Genomic DNA, 20,154 nt, shown 5'->3' on the forward strand with positions numbered 1-20,154 from the left:
GTGTCAGTTGTTACTTCTCCTTTTTCATTTTTAACTGTTTATTTGAGTCTTCTCCCTTTTTTTCTTGATGAGTCTGGATAATGGTTTATCAATTTTGTTTATCTTCTCAAAGAATCAGCTCTTAGAATCATTGATCTTTGCTACCATTTCCTTCATTTCTTTTTCATTTACTTCTGATCTGATCTTTTTTATTTCTTTCCTTCTGCTGACTTTGTGGGGTTTTTTACTCTTCTTTGTCCAACTGCTTTAGGTGTAAAGTTAGGTTGTTTATTTGAGATTTTTTTTTGTTTGTTTATTGAGGAGAGAATGTATTGCTATAAACTTTCCTCTTAGAACTGCTTTTACTGCATCCCATAAGTTTTTGGGTCATTGTGTATTCATTGTTATTTGTTTCTAGGTATTTTTTGATTTCCTCTTTGATTTCTTCAGTGTTCTCTTGGTGGTTTAGTAGCATATTGTTTAGCCTCCATGTGTTTCTATGTTTTGCAGGTTTTTTTCCTGTAATTGATATTTGGTCTCATAGCATTGTGTTCAGAAAAGATACTTGATACAATTTCAGTTTTCTTAAGTTTACCAAGGCTTGATTTGTGACCCAAGATGTGATCTATCCTGGAGAATGTTCCATGAGCACTTGAGAAGAAAGTGTATTCTGTTGTTTTTGGATGTAATGTCCTATAAATATCAATTAAGTCCATCTTGTTTAATGTATCATTGAAAGTTTGTGTTCCCTTATTTATTTTCATTTTGGATGATCTGTCCATTGGTGATAGTGGGATGTTAAAGTCCCCTACTATGATTGTGTTACTATCGATTTCCCCTTTTATGGCTGTTACCATTTGCCTTATGTACTGAGGTGCTCCTGTGTTGGGTTACAATTGTTATATCTTCTTCTTGGATTGATTCCTTGATCATTATGTAGTGTCCTTCTTTGTCTCTTGTAATAGTCTTTATTTTAAAGTCTATTTTGTCTGATATGAGAATTACTACTCCAGGTTTCTTTTGATTTGCATTTGCATGGAATATATTTTTCCGTACCTCACTTTCAGTCTGTATATGTCCCTAGGTCTGAAGTGGGTCTCTTGTAGACAGCATATATATGGGTCTTGTCTTTGTATCCATTCAGCAAGCATGTGTCTTTTGGTTGGAGCATTTAATCCATTTACGTGCAATGTGATTTTCCATATGTATGTACCTATTACCATTTTCTTAATTGATTTGTGTTTGTATTTGTGGGTCTTTTTCTTCTCTTGTTTTTCCCACATAGAGAAGTTTCTTCAGCATTTGTTGTAAAGCTGGTTTTGGTAGTGCTGAATTCTCTTAGCTTTTGCTTGTCTGTAGATGTTTTCATTTTCCATCGAATCTGAATGAGATCCTTGCTAGGGAGATTAATCGTCGTTGTAGTTTTTTCCCTTTCATCACTTTAAATATGTCTTGCCACTCTGTTCTGGCTTGCAGAGTTTCTGCTGAAAGATCAGCTGTTAACCTTATGGGGATTCCCTTGTATGTTATTTGTTTCTTTTCCCTTGCTGCTTTTAGTATTTTTTCTTTGTATTTAATTTTTGATAGTTTGATTAATGTGTGTCTTGGCATGTTTCTCCTTGGATTTGTGCTGTATGGGACTCTCTGTGCTTCCTTGACTTGATTGACTGTTTCCTTTCCCATGTTAGGGAAATTGTTTACTATAATTTCTTCAAATATTTTCTCAGACCCTTTCTTTTTCTCTTCTTCTTCTGGGACCCCTATAATTGGAATGTTGGTGCGTTTTAATGTTGTCCCAGAAGTCATTGAGACTGTTCTCAATTATTTTCATTCTTTTTACTTTATTCTGCTCTGACATTATTATTTCCACTATTCTCTCTTCCAGGTCACTTATCCATTCTTCTGCCTCAGTTATTCTTCTATTGATTCCTTCTCTAGTATTTTTAATTTCATTTATTGTGTTGGTCATTGTTTTTTGTTTGCTCTTTAGTTCTAAGTCCTTCTTAAACGGTTGTTGTATTTTCTCTATTCTATTTGTGAGATTTTTGATCATCTTTACTATCGGTACTCTGAATTCTTTTTCAGGTAGCCTGCCTATTTCCTCTTAATTTGTTTAGTCTGGTGGGTTTTTACCTTGCTTCTTCATCTGTTACATATTTCTCTGCCTTCTCAATTTTCTTTTTAATTTACTCTGTTTGGGGTCTCCTTTTCGCAAGGTGCAGGTTCATAGTTCCTCTTACATCTGGTGTCTGCTGCCAGTGTGTAAGGTCAGTTCACTGGCTTGTGTAGGTTTCCTGGTTGTGGGCACTGGTGCCTAAGTTTTGGTGGGTGGGGCTGTATCTTTTCCCTCTGGTGGGCATGGCCATGTCTGGTGGTGTGTTTTGGGCTGTCTGTGAAGTTAGTATGACTTTAGGCAACCTCTCTGCTAATGGGTGTTGTGTTCCTGTCTTGCTAGTTCTTTGGCATGGGGCATTCAGTACTGGATCTTGCTGGCCATTGGTGGAGCTGGGTCTTAGTGCTGAGATGGAGATCTCTGGGAGAGCTCTTGTTGATGAATATTACATTGGGCCTTGAGGTCTCTGTTGGTCCAACGTCCTGGACCCAGTTCTCCCACCTCAGAGGTTCAGACCCGACACCTTACTGGAGCACCCAGACCCTGCCAACTGCATGGCATGGAAGATAAGATAGGAAAAAAAGAAACGAACAGACAGTACCCCAAAACAAACAGTAAAAGCAAAAGTAAAGAGATAAAATAACACAAAGAAACACACACACACTCACAAAAAGAAAAAAGAAAAAAGAAAAAAAAAAGAAAATGAACAGACAGAACCTGAAGGCAAATGGTAAAACCAAAACTAAACAGACAAAATCACACAGAGAAACATACACGCACACACTCACAAAAAGAGAAAAGAAAAAAACCAAAACCAAAAAAAGGAAGAGAGCAACTAAATCAATAAACAAACCCACAAATGAAAACAAACACTAAAAACTAAAGTAAGATAAACATGAAACCAAAAACAAATCTAATGCAGAAAGCAAACCCCAAGTTCACAGTTGCCCCCGAAGTCCACCCCCTCAATTTTGGGAACACTCATTGTCTATTCAGGTATTCCACACCAGCAGGGTTTACCAAGCTGACTGTGTGGATTTAATGTACTGCTCCTCAGGCTGTATGAAGAAATTTCCCTTTCTCTTCTTTGTTCGCACAACTCCTGTGGCTCAGCTTTGGTTTTGGCTCCACCTCTGAGTGTAGGCCAGCCTCAGGCATCTGTTCCCTGCCCAGACAAGAGGGGATTAAAACAGCGTCTGATTAGGGCTCTCTTGCTCACTCAGACTGGGGAGAGGGAGGGGTATGGTAGTCTCAATTGCAATGCGGGTGTGTCTGCAGCAGTAGAGGCCTGTGTGATGTTGTAACAGCCTGAGGCACGTCATGTGTTCTCGCAGGGAAGTTGGCCCTGGATAATGGGACCCTGGCAGTGGCATGATGCACAGGCTTCCGGGCGTATGTGGGTAGCAACCTGCACTTGCACACAGGATATTTGGTGTCAGTGGTGTCAGCAGTAATGATCCTTGCTCACCTCTGCAGTTTGAGATGATAGCCGCGGCTCATGCCCGTCTCTGGGGCTCACTTAGGCAGTGCTCTGCCATCTGTGGGCCCTTGGAGCAGGAAGCCCCTCTCCTTGAGCACCCCAAAACAACGGTCTCTTGCCTCTCTGGCAGGTCCAGACTTTTTCCCAGACACCCTTCCAGCTAGCTGTAGCTCACTAGCCCACTTCAGACTGTGTTCATGCAGCCAACTCCAGTCCTCTCCCTGGGGTCTGACCTCTGAAGCACAAGCCTCAGCTCCCAGCCCCCACCTGCCCTGGCAGATTATCAGACAAGCATCTCAGGCTGGTGAGTGCTGGTCAGCACCAATCCTCTATGAAGGAATCTCTCTGCTTTGCCCTCTGCACCCCTGTTGCTGTGCTCTCCTCCGTGGCTCTGAAGCTTCTCCCCCCCACCCACTATGTCCGCCAGGGAAGGGGCTCCCTAGTGTGTGGAAACTTTTCCTCCTTCACAGCTCCCTCCCACTGGTGCAGGTCCCATCCCTATTCTTTTGTCTCTGTTTATTCTTTTTTCTTTTGCTCTACCCAGGTACGTGGGGAGTTTCTTGCCTTTTGGGAAGTCTGAGGTCTTCTGCCAGCATTCAGTAGGTGTTCTGTAGGAGTTGTTTCACATGTAGATGTATTTTTTATGTATTTTTGGGTAGGAAAGTGATCTCCATGTCTTACTCCTCGCCATCTTGAAGGTCTGTGTCTCCCTTACAGATTTTTAATTCTTAGGTATAGTTTAACTTAGGTATAGTTAACTGAAATCTTTTTTGTTTTCACAATATCTATAATAGTATTTTAAAAAGTAACTATCTAAATGCTAGTGAGCTCCAATTTTTTATATCCAACTCAGACCAACTCTCTAAGATCTAGGTTTATATATCCAACTATTTATTTGGCCTATCTAGTTAGATGTCTCAAAAGTGACTGAAGATGCACATATTCTAGATCCAAGTACTAGAACATTAACTTCTCAAGAGCACAGATTTTTACCTCTTTTGTTTACTGCTATATTTTCATTGACAAAAACAGTGCCAAGTATGTAGCAGACACTCAGTAAGTTTTTGTTGAACACTTTGTTCATTGATCTCATGTTATCCCTTTCCAAACCTTGTATTCTTTCAGTGTTCCACCTGTGAGTGAATGATGCCAACATCAATTTGAATAAGCCATGAGCTTAGAAGTCATTCTCAATACCTTTCTTTTTGGTATCTTCATCCTCCATTACAATCCAATACAAAAATTATTTCATTTCATTGTCCTGACTATCTATCTACTTTTGTTTTTCTGTCATTTCTTACCCCTTCCCCACCAGGGTGACTTTCCCTTATCTTTTATATTAGGTCAGCGCTCTTTCTTATATATACCAAATATGTTTCTTTTCCTTAAACATATTACAGTTTGTAATTGTATGTGTATTTGAGTAATTGATTGTATTCACCCCTCCCCTGACATTTGACCAAAAGCTACATGGAAACAGGGATTATATATGTTTTTGCTCATTCTTTTATTCCCAGAACCTGACATATAATGTGCACTTAATAAATCTTTTTGAATAAGGAATGAATAAATTAAATTTGTATCAATATTTCTGAATATTATTCAAGTCTAAATAGATTTTAGTTTGAACTGATTTTATTGCATAAAACTAATTACTAGTCGTATTTGATGAAAGCCCTAAAAAAATTATTTTTAATTATTTCATATTATTGTGTATCACATATAAATGACTTTGAATGTTCTTTTTATACAAGCATGGTAGCTATTAGCTATAGGTTTATAATTTTATTTAGTTACAGTATAAATGCTTTGTGGGTCAAATGTACAGAAAATAATACTATATGCCTTTAGACCTTTAAATAATTTTCATAATATTTCTGTTTTCATGTTTATAGAGAAAATCCACAATTCTGAAGGACCAAATTATAGGAAATCTCTCAATGTATACACTCTATGTAGACTCAATGATTTACTACACCAATTTGTTCTTTCTATTTATGACTATTCTGCCACATACTTAAGTGATAAAAACATTTATGACATTATAAAATCCTTTGCATGCTGTAGAGATCAATAAATTTATTTATTTTAATTACTCTTACTTTAGATATATTGTTTTATTGTATTTATTAAAAATTCTCAGTAGTTGCCTTGTTCTTTTAGTCTGTATTGAACATTCTTGTTAAGATTGTAAGGGCAATGATATATGCATATGTATATTTTAACATTGTTTGTAGTTCTTTAATTTTTTTAAAATTTGTTTTGATAGGGTTGGACCAAGTTTTATGAGTTTTCATTATCAGATCTTCGGGCTGGTTACAACATTATTGACAGACTCTTTGATGGTAAGTTCTAATGATGGAAACTTTGACCTCTGGTGTCAATGAAAAAAAATTTTTAGCTCTTATTAAAAATAGGGTTTTTTTCAAGAGTGACTTGACTTCCTATTATAAAATTTGCTTTTTGTATTTTGTATTTAATGTTCTGAATTCCATGCTTGTGAAAGTTCATATATTATCTATTGTGGTCATTGGTTTTGATATAATCCATTAGATTTCTGGTTGATCTGTAGCTCTCAGGAAGCAGAAAGCTAGAATGACCTTGTCTTTACTTCACAGCCTTCACAAGTTTCAGGCTTCAACTAAATTATTCATATGTCTTTCAAGGGAATTGTTAAAATTTAAGAATATGGTAGACCAAGAATCTGTAGAATCACAATTGTATGATTAAGTAGATATCAGGAATCAAGGTACAAAGAATAGACTAAAACAGGGCAACAAACAAAACCATATAATCTGATCCCTTGAGACCATCTAGCTTTCTGCCTCCTGAAAACAGGAATGGTCCAGTCCCTGAGGGTTATTGCTCAGGGCCAACTCAAGCAAACACTAGAGTTTAGAACAATGATGGATTAGAGAAGAGAGTACGTTGATAGGACTCTCAAACTTAAAACTATTCCAAACAACTCTAGATTCTTGTCTCCCCCACCATCCTTTAGCCTTGCAGCCTCTTCCCTGAGTCTGCCCCATTTCAGTAAATGGCACCACCATTCATGTAGTTGTTCAGGTTCAAAGCCTATGAATCATCCTTGATTCTTTTCTTTTCCTTATCCTCAAACATCCAATGCTTTGGCAGTGTCTGTCCCCTCCATGTCCAAATCACATCAAGATTCTGTTCTCATCCTTCAACTTCATCAATCCTTGGTGTCCAAGAAATAGATTCTTTCAAAAATTCCCCACAGAGTAAATAAATATATTATTTAGAAAAGTAAAGTAAAGCATATAATTCACTTTCAAAACCTACAGCCACATTTATCTTCTTTCTGTTCCTTGAACAAACCAGGCTTGTTCCTACCAGAAGGTTTTGGTAGGTGCTCTTCCTTCTGTCTGAAATGCTCCTCTCCCAAACCTTTATATGATTTTCTTCTCTTATCATTCACATCTCAGCTTAGAGGTATCCTCTTCAGAAAAGTTTTTTATTATCACCATCTAAAGTAATTTTCTAATTGTTCTCTATCCCCATGTTCTGTTTAATTGTTTTAATACATTAGTGCTACCTTATGCTTTCTTGTTTATTCATTCATTTTTAAAAATGTTGTTCATCTTTTCCAACTAGAGTGTAATCTATATTAAGCAAGGTCTTTGACTATTTTGTTTACTCTGTATGTCTTTAACATCTGTAGTAGGGCCTAGCCCATGGTAGTAGGCACTGTTATAGTTGGTTGAATTAACGGCATCATCATTTATTCTGTAACTTGGTTTCCATGAAAGGATAAGGATAAATGTCTAGCATGTGGACAAATACCTTTTTTTTATAGTTTTATTTTAATTTTTTATTGAAGTATAGTTGACTTACAATGTTTCATGTACACAGCAAAGTGATTCCATTGTACATCTATCTATCTATCTATCTATATATTATATCTATTTTTTTCAGATTCTTTTCCCATGTAGGTTATAACAAGATACTGAATATAGTTCCCTGTGCTATATCATAGTCCCTATTGTTTATCTATTTTATATATAGTAGTGTGTATCTTTCAATCCCAAATTCCAAATTTATCCCCCCCGCACTTCCTCTTTGGTAACCATAAGTTTGTTTTCTATGTCTGTGAGTCTATTTCTTGTTTTGTAAATAAGTTCATAGGTATCATTTTTTTATATTCCACATATAAGTGATATCATATGATAATTTTCTTTTTCTGTCTGACTTAGTATGATTATTTCTAGGTCCATCCATGTTGCAATAAATGGCATTAGGGCCTCCCTGGTGGCGCAGTGGTTGAGAGTCCGCCTGCCGATGCAGGGGATACGGGTTCGTGCCCCGGTCCGGGAGGATCCCATATACCGCGGAGCGGCTGGGCCCGTGAGCCATGGCCGCTGGGCCTGCGCATCCGGAGCCTGTGCTCCGCAACGGGAGAGGCCACAACAGTGAGAGGCCCGCATACCGCAAAAAAAAAAAAAAAAAAAAAAAAAAAAAAAAAAAAAATAAATAAATGGCATTATTCTTTTTTTATTGCTGAGTAATATTCCACTGTATATATATCTGTAGCACATCTGCTTTATCCATTCATTTGTTGATGGACATTTGGATTGCTTCTGTATCTTGACTATTGTAAATAGTGCTGCTATGAACATTGAAGTGCATGTGTCATTTTTAATGAGAGTTTTTATCTTTTCTGGATATATGCCCAGGAGTGGGATCACAGGATCATATGGTAATGCTAGTTTTAGTTTTTTAAGGAACTTCATACTGTTCTCAATAGTGACAGTCCTAATTTACATTCTCACCAACAGTGTAGGAGGGCTCCCTTTTCTCCACAGCCTCTTTAGCATTTATTGTTTGCAGACTTTCTGATGATGGTTATTCTGACCTCATTGTAGTTTTCACTTGCATTTTCCTAATAATCAGAAATGTTGAGAATCTTTTCATGTGCCTGTTGGCAATCTGTATAACTTCTGTGGAAAAGTGTCTATTTAGGTCTTCTGTCCATTTTTTTGGTTGGCTTTTTTTTTGTTTTTGTTTTTTTTTATATTGAGCTGTATGAGCTGTTTGTATATTTTGGAAATTAATCCCTTGTCAGTTCATCGTTTGCCAATATTGTCTTCCTTTCCATAGGTTGTCTTTTTGTTTTGTTAATGGTTTTCTTTGTTGTACAAAAGCTTTTAAGTTTAATTAGGTCCCATTTGTTTACTTTTATTTTTATTTCTTTTGCCTTAGGAGACAGATCCAAAAAATATTGCTATGATTTATGTCAAAGAGTGTCCTACCTGTGTTTTCCTATAGGAGTTTTACATCAATAGTATCCAGTGTTAGGGAATTCCCTGGCGGTCCAGTGGTTGGGACTTCACCTTCCATTGCGGGTTTGATCCCTGGTTGGGGAACTGGGATCCTATGTGCCTTGCAGCCAAGAAACCAAGACATAGAACAGAAGCAATATTGTAACAAATTCAGTAAAGACTTTAAAAATGGCCCACATCAAAAAAAAAAAATAGTATCCATTCTTACATGTAGGTCTTTAATCCATTTTGAGTTTATTTTTGTATATGGTGTTAGAGAACGTTCTAATTTCATTATTTTACATGTAGCTGTCCAGCTTTTTACATGTAGCACCACTTATTGAAGAGACTGTCTTTTCTCCATTGTATATTCTTGCATCCTTTGTTGTAGATAAGTTGACCCTAAGTGCATGGGTTTATTTCTGGGCTTTCTATCCTGTTCTGTTGATCTATATGTCTGTTTTTGTGCTAGTACCATACTGTTTTGATTCCTGTAGCTTTGTAGTATAGTTTGAAGTCAGCTGATTCCTCCAGTTTAATTCTTCTTTCTCAAGATAGATTTGGCTATTCGAGGTCTTTTGTGTTTCCATATAAATTGTAAAATTTTTTGTTCCAGTTCTATGAAAAATGCCATTTGTAATTTGATAGGGATTGCATTGAATCTGTAGATTGCCTTGGGTAGGTAGTATTGTCATTTTAACAATATTGAGTTTTATAATCCAAGAACACCATATATCTTTCCATATGTGTTGTCTTCAGTTTCTTTTATCAACATCTTCAGAGTACAGGTCTTTTACCTCCTTGGGTAGGTCTATTCCTAGGTATTTTATTCTTTTTGATGTGATGGTCCATGGGATTATTTTCTTAATTTCTCTTTCTCACATTTTGTTGTTAGTGTATAGAAATGCAACCGATTTCTGTATATTAATTTTATATCCTGAAACTTTACCAAATTCATTGATGAGCTTTGGATTTTCTATGTATAGGATGTAATCTACAAAGTGACCGTTTTACTTCTTCCTTTCCAATTTGAATTCCTTTTATTTCCTTTTCTTCTCTGATTTCTGTGTCTAGGACTTCCAAAACTGTTTTGGATAAAAGTGGCATGAGTGGGCATCCTTGTCTTGTTCCTGATCTTAGAGGAAATGCTTTCAGCTTTTCATCATTGAGAATGATGTTGGCTGTGGGTTTGTCATCTGTGGCCTTTATTGTGTTGAGATATGTTCGAGTCCTATTTTAATTTACATGTTTTTGAGATTTTTAAAACTTTTAAATGAAGTATGATACGCATACAAAAAGTACTTATATCATAAGATTACAGCCCAGTGAAATTTCCACAAACTGAACACTCTCATGTAGGTAGCACCTTAATCAAGAAACAGAACATTACCAATACTTCAGATTTTACTCTAATGCTGCCTTCCAGTTACTACCATTCTTCAAGTTCCCCCACCCCCACTCCTGTGGTAAAGACCAGGAACCTAAACTATATAGATTAGCTTTGCCTGTTTTTATAAAACTGGAATCATATATCATGTATTCTTTAGTCTTTGGATTCTTTCAGTTAACATTATATTTGAGAGATTCATCCATATGGTTACATGTCATTGTTGTCCATTTATTCTCAGTGCTATATAGTTTGCCATTCTGTGATTGTATTTCTTCTCTTGGTGGGTAGTTTTCAAGTTTTTTCTTGATGGACACGTGGGTAGTTTGGGATGATTGTGCTATATCTTTGGGTGACTACTTGAATATATTTCTGTTGGGTATATATGTAGAAGTAGATAGGATATTAATTTATTTGTTCCCCATAGTTAGTTAATGCCTAACAGTATTCCAAATGAGTTTTTTGTTTATTTAAAAATTATTTGAATTATACTTCAGAAAAGTACACATAAAGGTATAATTCAATAGATTTTCATAAATTGAACCTTTGTAACTAGCCCAAAGTCAATAAATAGTGTATTACCAACATTCTGGAAACATCCCCCCCCCTCATTTTTACGTATGACCCAACATTTTCCCATTTTGTGCTAAGGCCAATCAATTTTCTGATTTCCGTGAGTTGTTTTTTTAATGTTTATTTTGAAACATAATTTTTGGAGGATATATACTAGTATTTTAGCTTGCTTAGAAACTTGGTAATTTTGCAAAAGGCTTTTGAACATTTATTTGATTTTTATAATATCACTTTGAGACAAATATTATTAATGCTCTTTTAAGATGAGGATACCAAAGCACAGAGAGTTTGAATGATTTGTTTAGCATTGTGTTTCAAGCTTGCAATGGAATTAATTAATAGCATCATATGTTTTTTTACATACATCACACCAGTGAATTGTTGTAAGAGGAAGATGCTTCAAAATGATACTGAATCTCATGGTAGAAGTCTAAATATAATCTTATGATTACAAGATTTCCTGATATTAAGGGACCTCCACATATGGAGAATTAAATGTAAAAAAGAGGAATGGTTCACTGAATTTTATAGTACTGAAATAGTCTAAACTAGTAATGCTAGCAGTGATGTTAACTAGGTAGATTAAAATTGTGTTTCCTGCATTTACTGCTGTTGGGGAGGAAGAAATTTTCTTCTACCCTTCTGGGTTCTTCTGGCTGATCTAAGAATTTACACTGACATGAAACAGATTAACAGGAGAAGATCAAACAAAAATTAATAACATGTATATATAGGAGAGACCCAGGAAGACTAAGTAACTTGCCAAATGGCTGAAACCCTCACCTTAAATACTGTCTTCAACTAGAAACAGAAGAGGGTGTTTGGGGTAGTGGTTTTAGACTTCAGAAGGGAGAAAGGCAGTCAACATGGAGATGCAAAAAAGCAGATGTTTGGTAAACAAATTGCTGGGCTATGCAGAGACAATGGGACACAGGGAGGAATTTTAACAAACAGACTTTGCCAGGTTCCTTCCTGTCCACCATACCTAGTTCATATTATAGTTATCTATGTTGGTAGCTCCCTTTCTGGAACAGGTCCTCTATGATTATAGTATTAATATTATTAATATTAATGAGCACTACATTAATTTAAGCATTTTAAGGAATGATTTAAATGAATTAAATATGTATTGTTATATCCTATAAATATAACTGAAGCCAGGAATTTGTTTAATATTTTAGAATTTGTTTTAGAAAATTTCTAATATCTTAGAAATGAAACGAATAAAAGCTTTTTTTTTTTCAATTATAGGTACCAAAGATGTACAATGGGAATTTGTACATGGTTTGCTCGAAAATGCTATTTATGGAGGACGTATAGATAACTATTTTGACCTTAGAGTTCTTCAGTCATACCTGAAACAGTTTTTTAATTCTTCAATAATTGATGTATTAAACCAAAGGAACAAGAAAAGCATTTTTCCATACTCCATATATCTACCAAAATCCTGCAGCATTTTGGTAGGTAAAATTAATTATTTTCAATTTACCACCAGATAGAAACTTGAATAATTTCTTATATTGTTAAATATATGTTGTTACTTTTCAAATGTATAAGCAATCGTCATTCACAAATATGGATTTTTTTTTATTATGCCAATATGCAGCCTGATTCTTTAAACTCTAGTTAGGTGTCCTATTACTTTTGGATACTTAATGATCACTGATTGATGATAATAGGATATAGTAAATAGGTAAATCGTGAAGGGGATGGCCAAGGAAAATTTTTACATTGTAGGGCTGCCATGAAGATCTGGAATGGGTAATATGCTACTTCTTCATAGTTTTGAGAGTACTCTGATACGTTAAATTTGAAAGAAAGCAAATATTATTTAACAATATCTACCTTCATACTTTGGCTTATAAATTTAAAGGAGTTCTAAATATACAAGAGAGATTCACTTTATCTAGCTTTCATAGCAACATTTTTGTTTATGTGTATTTATTTTATCCAGCTGTAGCTTTTTGCTTTGAGTCATCATATAAAAGCCTCCTAGAATGCAATAATCTTTTCCAGAAAATAGTACAAAATGTAGCCCAAAGATTTCAATTCTAGTTTATTTTGCCACAAATTTGTATTTGTGTGAATGCCCAAATAACATTTTCGTTACATAGAGTATTAAAATTATACATTTCTTCATTAATTACAAAATATATATATTCAATTATATAGTTCTATCAGTATTGTGCCTTTTTCTCTTATTCAAATATTTTTCAAGAAAATTCCTTTGTTTTAGTGATATGTCAGAAAACAAAGCTTAAAAATCAGTATTAAACATATTACTCTATTGAATATCTTATCTATTTTGTTATTAAGTATTCCATCGATTTTGTTTTTCAGTATCTTTCATTCACTTACTCATTCATTCAATAATACACATTGAACATTTGCTCTGACAACGCTGTTCCAGAATTTGTGGATCTCTTGATGCACTGTGGAGTTTACTTTTTATTGGGAGAACCTTAGAGTGAATGAGCAAACAGAAATATCACATAGTTATTTATTATATATTTATTTCAGATAGTGTACTGTGAGAAGTCTTTCATCTCTATTGTTTGAAGCTTAAATTGAAAAATAAAATATATACAGAAAAGTGTACATCATAAATGTACAATGCAGTGCATTTTTATACATTAAACACATGTTTGCCACCAGCACTGCGATCAAGAAACAGAACATTTTCAGCTCCCCAGAAGTCCTCCTCAAGTTCCCTTCTAGTTACTACCTCCCCAACAAAGGATACATTAGCTTAGCTTCTAACAGCCTGTGTTAGTTTTGCCTGTGTTTGTACTTCATGTAAAGGGTATCATTTGGTATATATTCTTTTGTGTCCAAATGAGGATAAATCAGTTTGGATATGAAGTAGTCTACTATTTAGGAAATATGTCAGTGTATAGTCCTAGGTAGAGAGAAGACTCTAGCCACACTAGATGAGAAAATTTCACAGACATTTAAAAATGAATAAAGTGTATAAATACAAAGAATAATAGCTTTAAAATTATAAGATGATTATAGGAATTCCCTGGTGGTCCAGTGGTTGGAACTTTGTGCTTCCACTGCAGGGGGCATGGGTTCGATCCCTGATCGGGATACTAAGATCCCGCATGCCGTGAGGCACATGAAGATCTGGAATGGGAGATTATTTTTAGATGGGAGATTTTTTTCCATCTAAAAAAAAAAAGAAAAATTAAAATATAGAAAGATAAAAAAATGATAAGATTATTTATGAGAGTCAATGTTTAGCTTTCTATTTAATTGAGTTAGGTAGAAGGAGGAAGCCAGAAGTTTCCCAGGAGATGAGAAACAGACACACATATGCATGGATATATATAAGCATACACTTACATATACATACATATATATTTATGCATATCTACATTGTGATTGAAAACCTTAAGGAAGTATACTGAGATATAGGAGAGGAAATATTTCAAAGAACAGCATGTCTTTCCAAACTTTGACATACTTCCTGTAGTTAAACTCCAGGAAGCCCAGGACCTGTGTCTTGGAAATACTGCAGAGGCAGCTGCGAAGGATGAGAAAGGATGATGGGGGTGGGGGCAGAAGATGAGTCTCCTTCACCAAAAACAGTTTCTCCTACTTCAGCAAGAACAGTTTAGATGCATATATTTACAATACCTGCCTTAAAATAACTCGTCTCCTCATGAAAACAAACAAAACAATTCCCATCTTTCAGCCAAACTGAATAAATCCTCTTGATCTACACTTAGTTTCCCATCTAGAATCTGAAGTGAAAACTGTTCAGATGAGTGCTTGGCAAATCAAGCTTTTGCAGTGCTTACAGTAATTCTTGGGATGAAATGATAGGATTTTTGATACATTTCATCACACCTCACCAGCGAAGACTAACTGTGGGATTGCTTTATAATAAAGCAATTTACAAAGCAGTTCTTGTATATCAGACTGTGTGAGTATAGGTTTCTGGGAGTTCTATAAGTTTAAAAGAAAAGATTGTTGGAATATTTATCTCATTATAAACAGAGCTACACTCTGCAGATTAGTCTTTGGTAGGTTACAGGAAAAATAACTACACATAGTAGGCATAGTTACTCAAATATGTTTGTTTTAATCAATTCCCTTCTGAATGTGAGAAGTATAGGATAAGAAAGTATAGTATCAAATAATTTAAGTACGAACAAGTAATGACAAAGAATATTTCCATTAGATTACTGAGTTAATGCTATACAGACTGAAAGTGAGATTTACCTAGACAAGGTAACATGAATAATTAATCATTTCATACTTAACGATATTCTGGTTCTTTCTGATTTCGGTGGTTGTAAGTTTAATCTTTATTGAAAAACTGTTTTTTAATTCCTTGTGTTTAGGACTATCGTGCCGTCATTGAAAAACTTCCAGAGGATGACAAACCTAGTTTCTTTGGTCTACCTGCCAATATTGCTCGTTCATCTCAGCGTATGATCAGTTCTCAGGTAACCTAAAAAAAGATACATGTTTTAGAAAAAATGTTGCTACTGAGCCTAAAAGAAACATTACATTTTATTTAATACTACAGATCCACATGCTTTTATTTAATTCTTTAATTTTATTTAATACAATAGATTCCAGTCTTACCTTAAATAAATTTTAAATGAGCCAAATAGTTCTATCTTAATACATTAGTTAAAATTAGTAAAATAACACTGAACACTATCAAGTTTATCCAAAATATATTGGTTTTACTCCTGTGATTTATCTTATTAAGGGTACTTTAAATTTAATTTACGCCATTGAATATGTCACTAAATTTGATATTTTCATAACAAATATCAGATATAGAGATATTATTTGCATAAAAGATAAGTATTTAATATAATATTACTCATGACTGAATGTTGTAAAACATTGAGGGAAATATGGATTTTTTAATTATTATTATTTTTTTAATTTTTTTTATTTTTTGCTTTATAACAAATTTAATCAGTTATACATATACATATGTTTCCATATCCCCTCCCTTTTGCGTCTCCCTCCCACCCTCCCTATCCCACCCCTCCAGGCGGTCACAAAGCACGGAGCTGATCTCCCTGTGCTATGCGGCTGCTTCCCACTAGCTATCTACCTTACGTTTGGTAGTGTATATATGTCCATGCCGCTCTTTCACTTTGTCACAACTTACCCTTCCCCCTCCCCATATCCTCAAGTCCATTCTCTAGTAGGTCTGTGTCTTTATTCCTGTCTTACCCCTATGTTCTTCATGACATTTTTTTTTTCTTAAATTCCATATATATGTGTTAGCATACAGTATTTGTCTTTCTCTTACTGACTTACTTCACTCTGTATGACAGACTCTAGGTCTATCCACCTCATTACAAATAGCTCAATTTCATTTCTTTTTATGGCTGAGTAATATTCCATTGTATATATGTGCCACATCTTCTTTACCCATTCATCCGATGATGGACACTTAGGTTGTTTCCATCTCCGGGCTATTGTAAATAGGGCTGCTATGAACATTTTGGTACATGTCTCTTTTTGAATTATGGTTTTCTCAGGGTATATGCCTAGTAGTGGGATTGCTGGGTCATATGGTAGTTCTATTTGTAGTTTTTTAAGGAACCTCCATACCGTTCTCCATAGCGGCTGTACCAATTCACATTCCCACCAGCAGTGCCAGAGTGTTCCCTTTTCTCCACACCCTCTCCAGCATTTATTGTTTCTAGATTTTTTGATGATGGCCATTCTGACTGGTGTGAGATGATATCTCATTGTAGTTTTGATTTGCATTTCTTTAATGAGTAAAGATGTTGAGCATCCTTTCATGTGTTTGTTGGCAGTCTGTATATCTTCTGTGGAGAAATGTCTATTTAGGTCTTCTGCCCATTTTTGGATTGGGTTGTTTGTTTTTTTGCTATTGAGCTGCATGAGCTGCTTATAAATTTTGGAGATTAATCCTTTGTCAGTTGCTTCATTTGCAAATATTTTCTCCCATTCTGAGGGTTGTCTTTTGGTCTTGTTTATGGTTTCCTTTGCTGTGCAAAAGCTTTTAAGTTTCATTTGGTCCCATGTGTTTATTTTTGTCTTTATTTCCATTTCTCTAGGAGGTGGGTCCAAAAGGATCTTGCTGTGATTTATGTCATAGAGTGTTCTGCCTATGTTTTCCTCTAAGAGTTTGATAGTGTCTGGCCTTACATTTAGGTCTTTAATCCATTTTGAGCTTATTTTTGTGTATGGTGTTAGGGAGTGATCTAATCTCATACTTTTACATGTCCCTATCCAGTTTTCCCAGCACCACTTATTGAAGAGACTGTCCTTTCTCCACTGTACATTCCTGCCTCCTTTATCAAAGATAAGGTGACCATATGTCCGTGGGTTTATCTCTGGGCTTTCTATCCTGTTCCATTGATCTATCTTTCTGTTTTTGTGCCAGTACCATACTGTCTTGATTACTGTAGCTTTGTAGTATAGTCTGAAGTCAGGGAGCCTGATTCCTCCAGCTCCATTTTTCGTGCTCAAGATTGCTTTGGCTATTCGGGGTCTTTTGTATTTCCATACAAATTGTGAAATTTTTTGTTCTAGTTCTGTGAAAAATGCCAGTGGTAGTTTGATAGGGATTGCATTGAATCTGTAGATTGCTTTGGGTAGTAGAGTCATTTTCACAATGTTGATTCTTCCAATCCAAGAACATGGTACATCTCTCCATCTATTTGTATCATCTTTAATTTCTTTCATCAGTGTCTTATAATTTTCTGCATACAGGTCTTTTGTCTCCTTAGGTAGGTTTATTCCTAGATATTTTATTCTTTTTGTTGCAGTGGTAAATGGGAGTGTTTCCTTGATTTCACTTTCAGATTTTTCATCATTAGTATATAGGAATGCCAGAGATTTCTGTGCATTAATTTTGTATCCTGCAACTTTACCAAATTCATTGATTAGCTCTAGTAGTTTTCTGGTAGCATCTTTAGGATTCTCTATGTATAGTATCATGTCATCTGCAAACAGTGACAGCTTTACTTCTTCTTTTCCAATTTGGATTCCTTTTATTTCCTTTTCTTCTCTGATTGCTGTGGCTAAAACTTCCAAAACTAGGTTGAATAAGAGTGATGACAGTGGGCAACCTTGTCTTGTTCCTGATCTTAGTGGAAATGGTTTCAGTTTTTCACCATTGAGGACGATGCTGGCTGTGGGTTTGTCATATATGGCCTTTATTATGTTGAGGAAAGTTCCCTCTATGCCTACTTTCTGCAGGGTTTTTATCATAAATGGGTGTTGAATTTTGTCGAAAGCTTTCTCTGCGTCTATTGAGATGATCATATGGTTTTTCTCCTTCAATTTGTTAATATGGTGTATCACGTTGATTGATTTGCATATATTGAAGAATCCTTGCATTCCCGGAATAAACCCCACTTGATCATGGTGTATGATCCTTTTAATGTGCTGTTGGATTCTGTTTGCTAGTAGTTTGTTGAGGATTTTTGCATCTATGTTCATCAGTGATATTGGCCTGTAGTTTTCTTTCTTTGTGACATCCTTGTCTGGTTTTGGTATCAAGGTGATGGTGGCCTCGTAGAATGAGTTTGGGAGTGTTCCTCCCTCTGCTCTATTTTGGAAGAGTTTGAGAAGGATAGGTGTTAGCTCTTCTCTAAATGCTTGATAGAATTCGCCTGTGAAGCCATCTGGTCCTGGGCTTTTGTTTGTTGGAAGATTTTTTATCACAGTTTCAATTTCAGTGCTTGTGATTGGTCTGTTCATATTTTCTGTTTCTTCCTGTTTCAGTCTCGGCAGGTTGTGCATTTCTAAGAATTTGTCCATTTCTTCCAGGTTGTCCATTTTATTGGCATAGAGTTGCTTATAGTAATCTCTCATGATCTTTTGTATTTCTGCAGTGTCAGTTGTTGCTTCTCCTTTTTCATTTCTAATTCTATTGATTTGAGTCTTCTCCCTTTTTTTCTTGATGAATCTGGCTAATGGTTTATCAATTTTGTTTATTTTCTCAAAGAACCAGCTTTTAGTTTTATTGATCTTTGCTATCGTTTCCTTCATTTCTTTTTCATTTATTTCTGATCTGATTTTTATGATTTCTTTCCTTCTGCTAACTTTGGGATGTTTTTGTTCTTCTTTCTCTAATTGCTTTAGGTGCAAGGTTAGGTTGTTTATTCGAGATGTTTCCTGTTTCTTAAGGTGGGATTGTATTGCTATAAACTTCCCTCTTAGAACTGCTTTTGCTGCATCCCATAGGTTTTGGGTCGTCGTGTCTCCATTGTCATTTGTTTCTAGGTATTTTTTACTTTCCTCTTTGATTTCTTCAGTGATCACTTCGTTATTAAGTAGTGTATTGTTTAGCCTCCATGTGTTTGTATTTTTTACAGCTCTTTTCCTGTAATTGATATCTAGTCTCATAGCATTGTGGTCGGAAAAGATACTTGATACAATTTCAATTTTCTTAAATTTACCAAGGCTTGATTTGTGACCCAAGATATGATCTATCCTGGAGAATGTTCCAAGAGCACTTGAGAAAAATGTGTATTCTGTTGTTTTTGGATGGAATGTCCTATAAATATCAATTAAGTCCATCTTGTTTAATGTATCATTTAAAGCTTGTGTTTCCTTATTTATTTTCATTTTGGATGATCTGTCCATTGGTGAAAGTGGGGTGTTAAAGTCCCCTACTATGATTGTGTTACTGTCGATTTCTCCTTTTATGGCTGTTAGTATTTGCCTTATGTATTGAGATGCTCCTATGTTGGGTGCATAAATATTTACAATTGTTATATCTTCTTCTTGGATCGATCCCTTGATCATTAGGTAGTGTCCTTCTTTGTCTCTTCTAGTAGTCTTTATTTTAAAGTCTATTTTGTCTGATATGAGAATTGCTACTCCAGCTTTCTTTTGATTTCCACTTGCATGGAATATCTTTTTCCATCCCCTTACTTTCAGTCTGTATGTGTCTCTAGGTCTGAAGTGGGTCTCTTGTAGACAGCATATATATGGGTCTTGTTTTTGTATCCATTCAGCCAATCTGTATCTTTTGGTGGGAGCATTTAGACCATTTACATTTAAGGTAATTATCGATATGTATGTTCCTATTCCCATTTTCTTAATTGTTTTGGGTTCGTTATTGTAGGTCTTTTCCTTCTGTTGTGTTTCTTGCCTAGAGAAGTTCCTTTAGCATTTGTTGTAAAGCTGGTTTGGTGGTGCTGGACTCTCTCAGCTTTTGCTTGTCTGTAAACGTTTTAATTTCTCCATCAAATCTGAATGAGATCCTTGCTGGGTAGAGTAATCTTGGTTGCAGGTTTTTCTCCTTCATCACTTTAATTATGTCCTGCCACTCCCTTCCGGCTTATAGAGTTTCTGCTGAGAGATCAGCTGTTATCCTGATGGG

General features: G+C 35.4%; 1 protein-coding gene across 1 annotated transcript in view; it reads left to right on the forward strand.

The window, feature by feature from the left end:
* Positions 1–20,154, forward strand: part of DYNC2H1 (dynein cytoplasmic 2 heavy chain 1) — a 400,170-nt gene that overhangs the window by 238,795 nt on the left and 141,221 nt on the right. Inside the window, exons 80-82 of the mRNA XM_082626481.1 lie at positions 5,842–5,917; positions 12,063–12,271; positions 15,161–15,265. Coding sequence (XP_082482607.1) covers positions 5,842–5,917; positions 12,063–12,271; positions 15,161–15,265 — 390 coding nt within the window. The remainder of the gene's footprint in view (positions 1–5,841; positions 5,918–12,062; positions 12,272–15,160; positions 15,266–20,154) is intronic.

The sequence above is a fragment of the Mesoplodon mirus genome (assembly GCF_964341445.2).
Source record: "Mesoplodon mirus genome assembly, chromosome: 7".
Lineage (NCBI taxonomy): Eukaryota > Metazoa > Chordata > Mammalia > Artiodactyla > Ziphiidae > Mesoplodon > Mesoplodon mirus.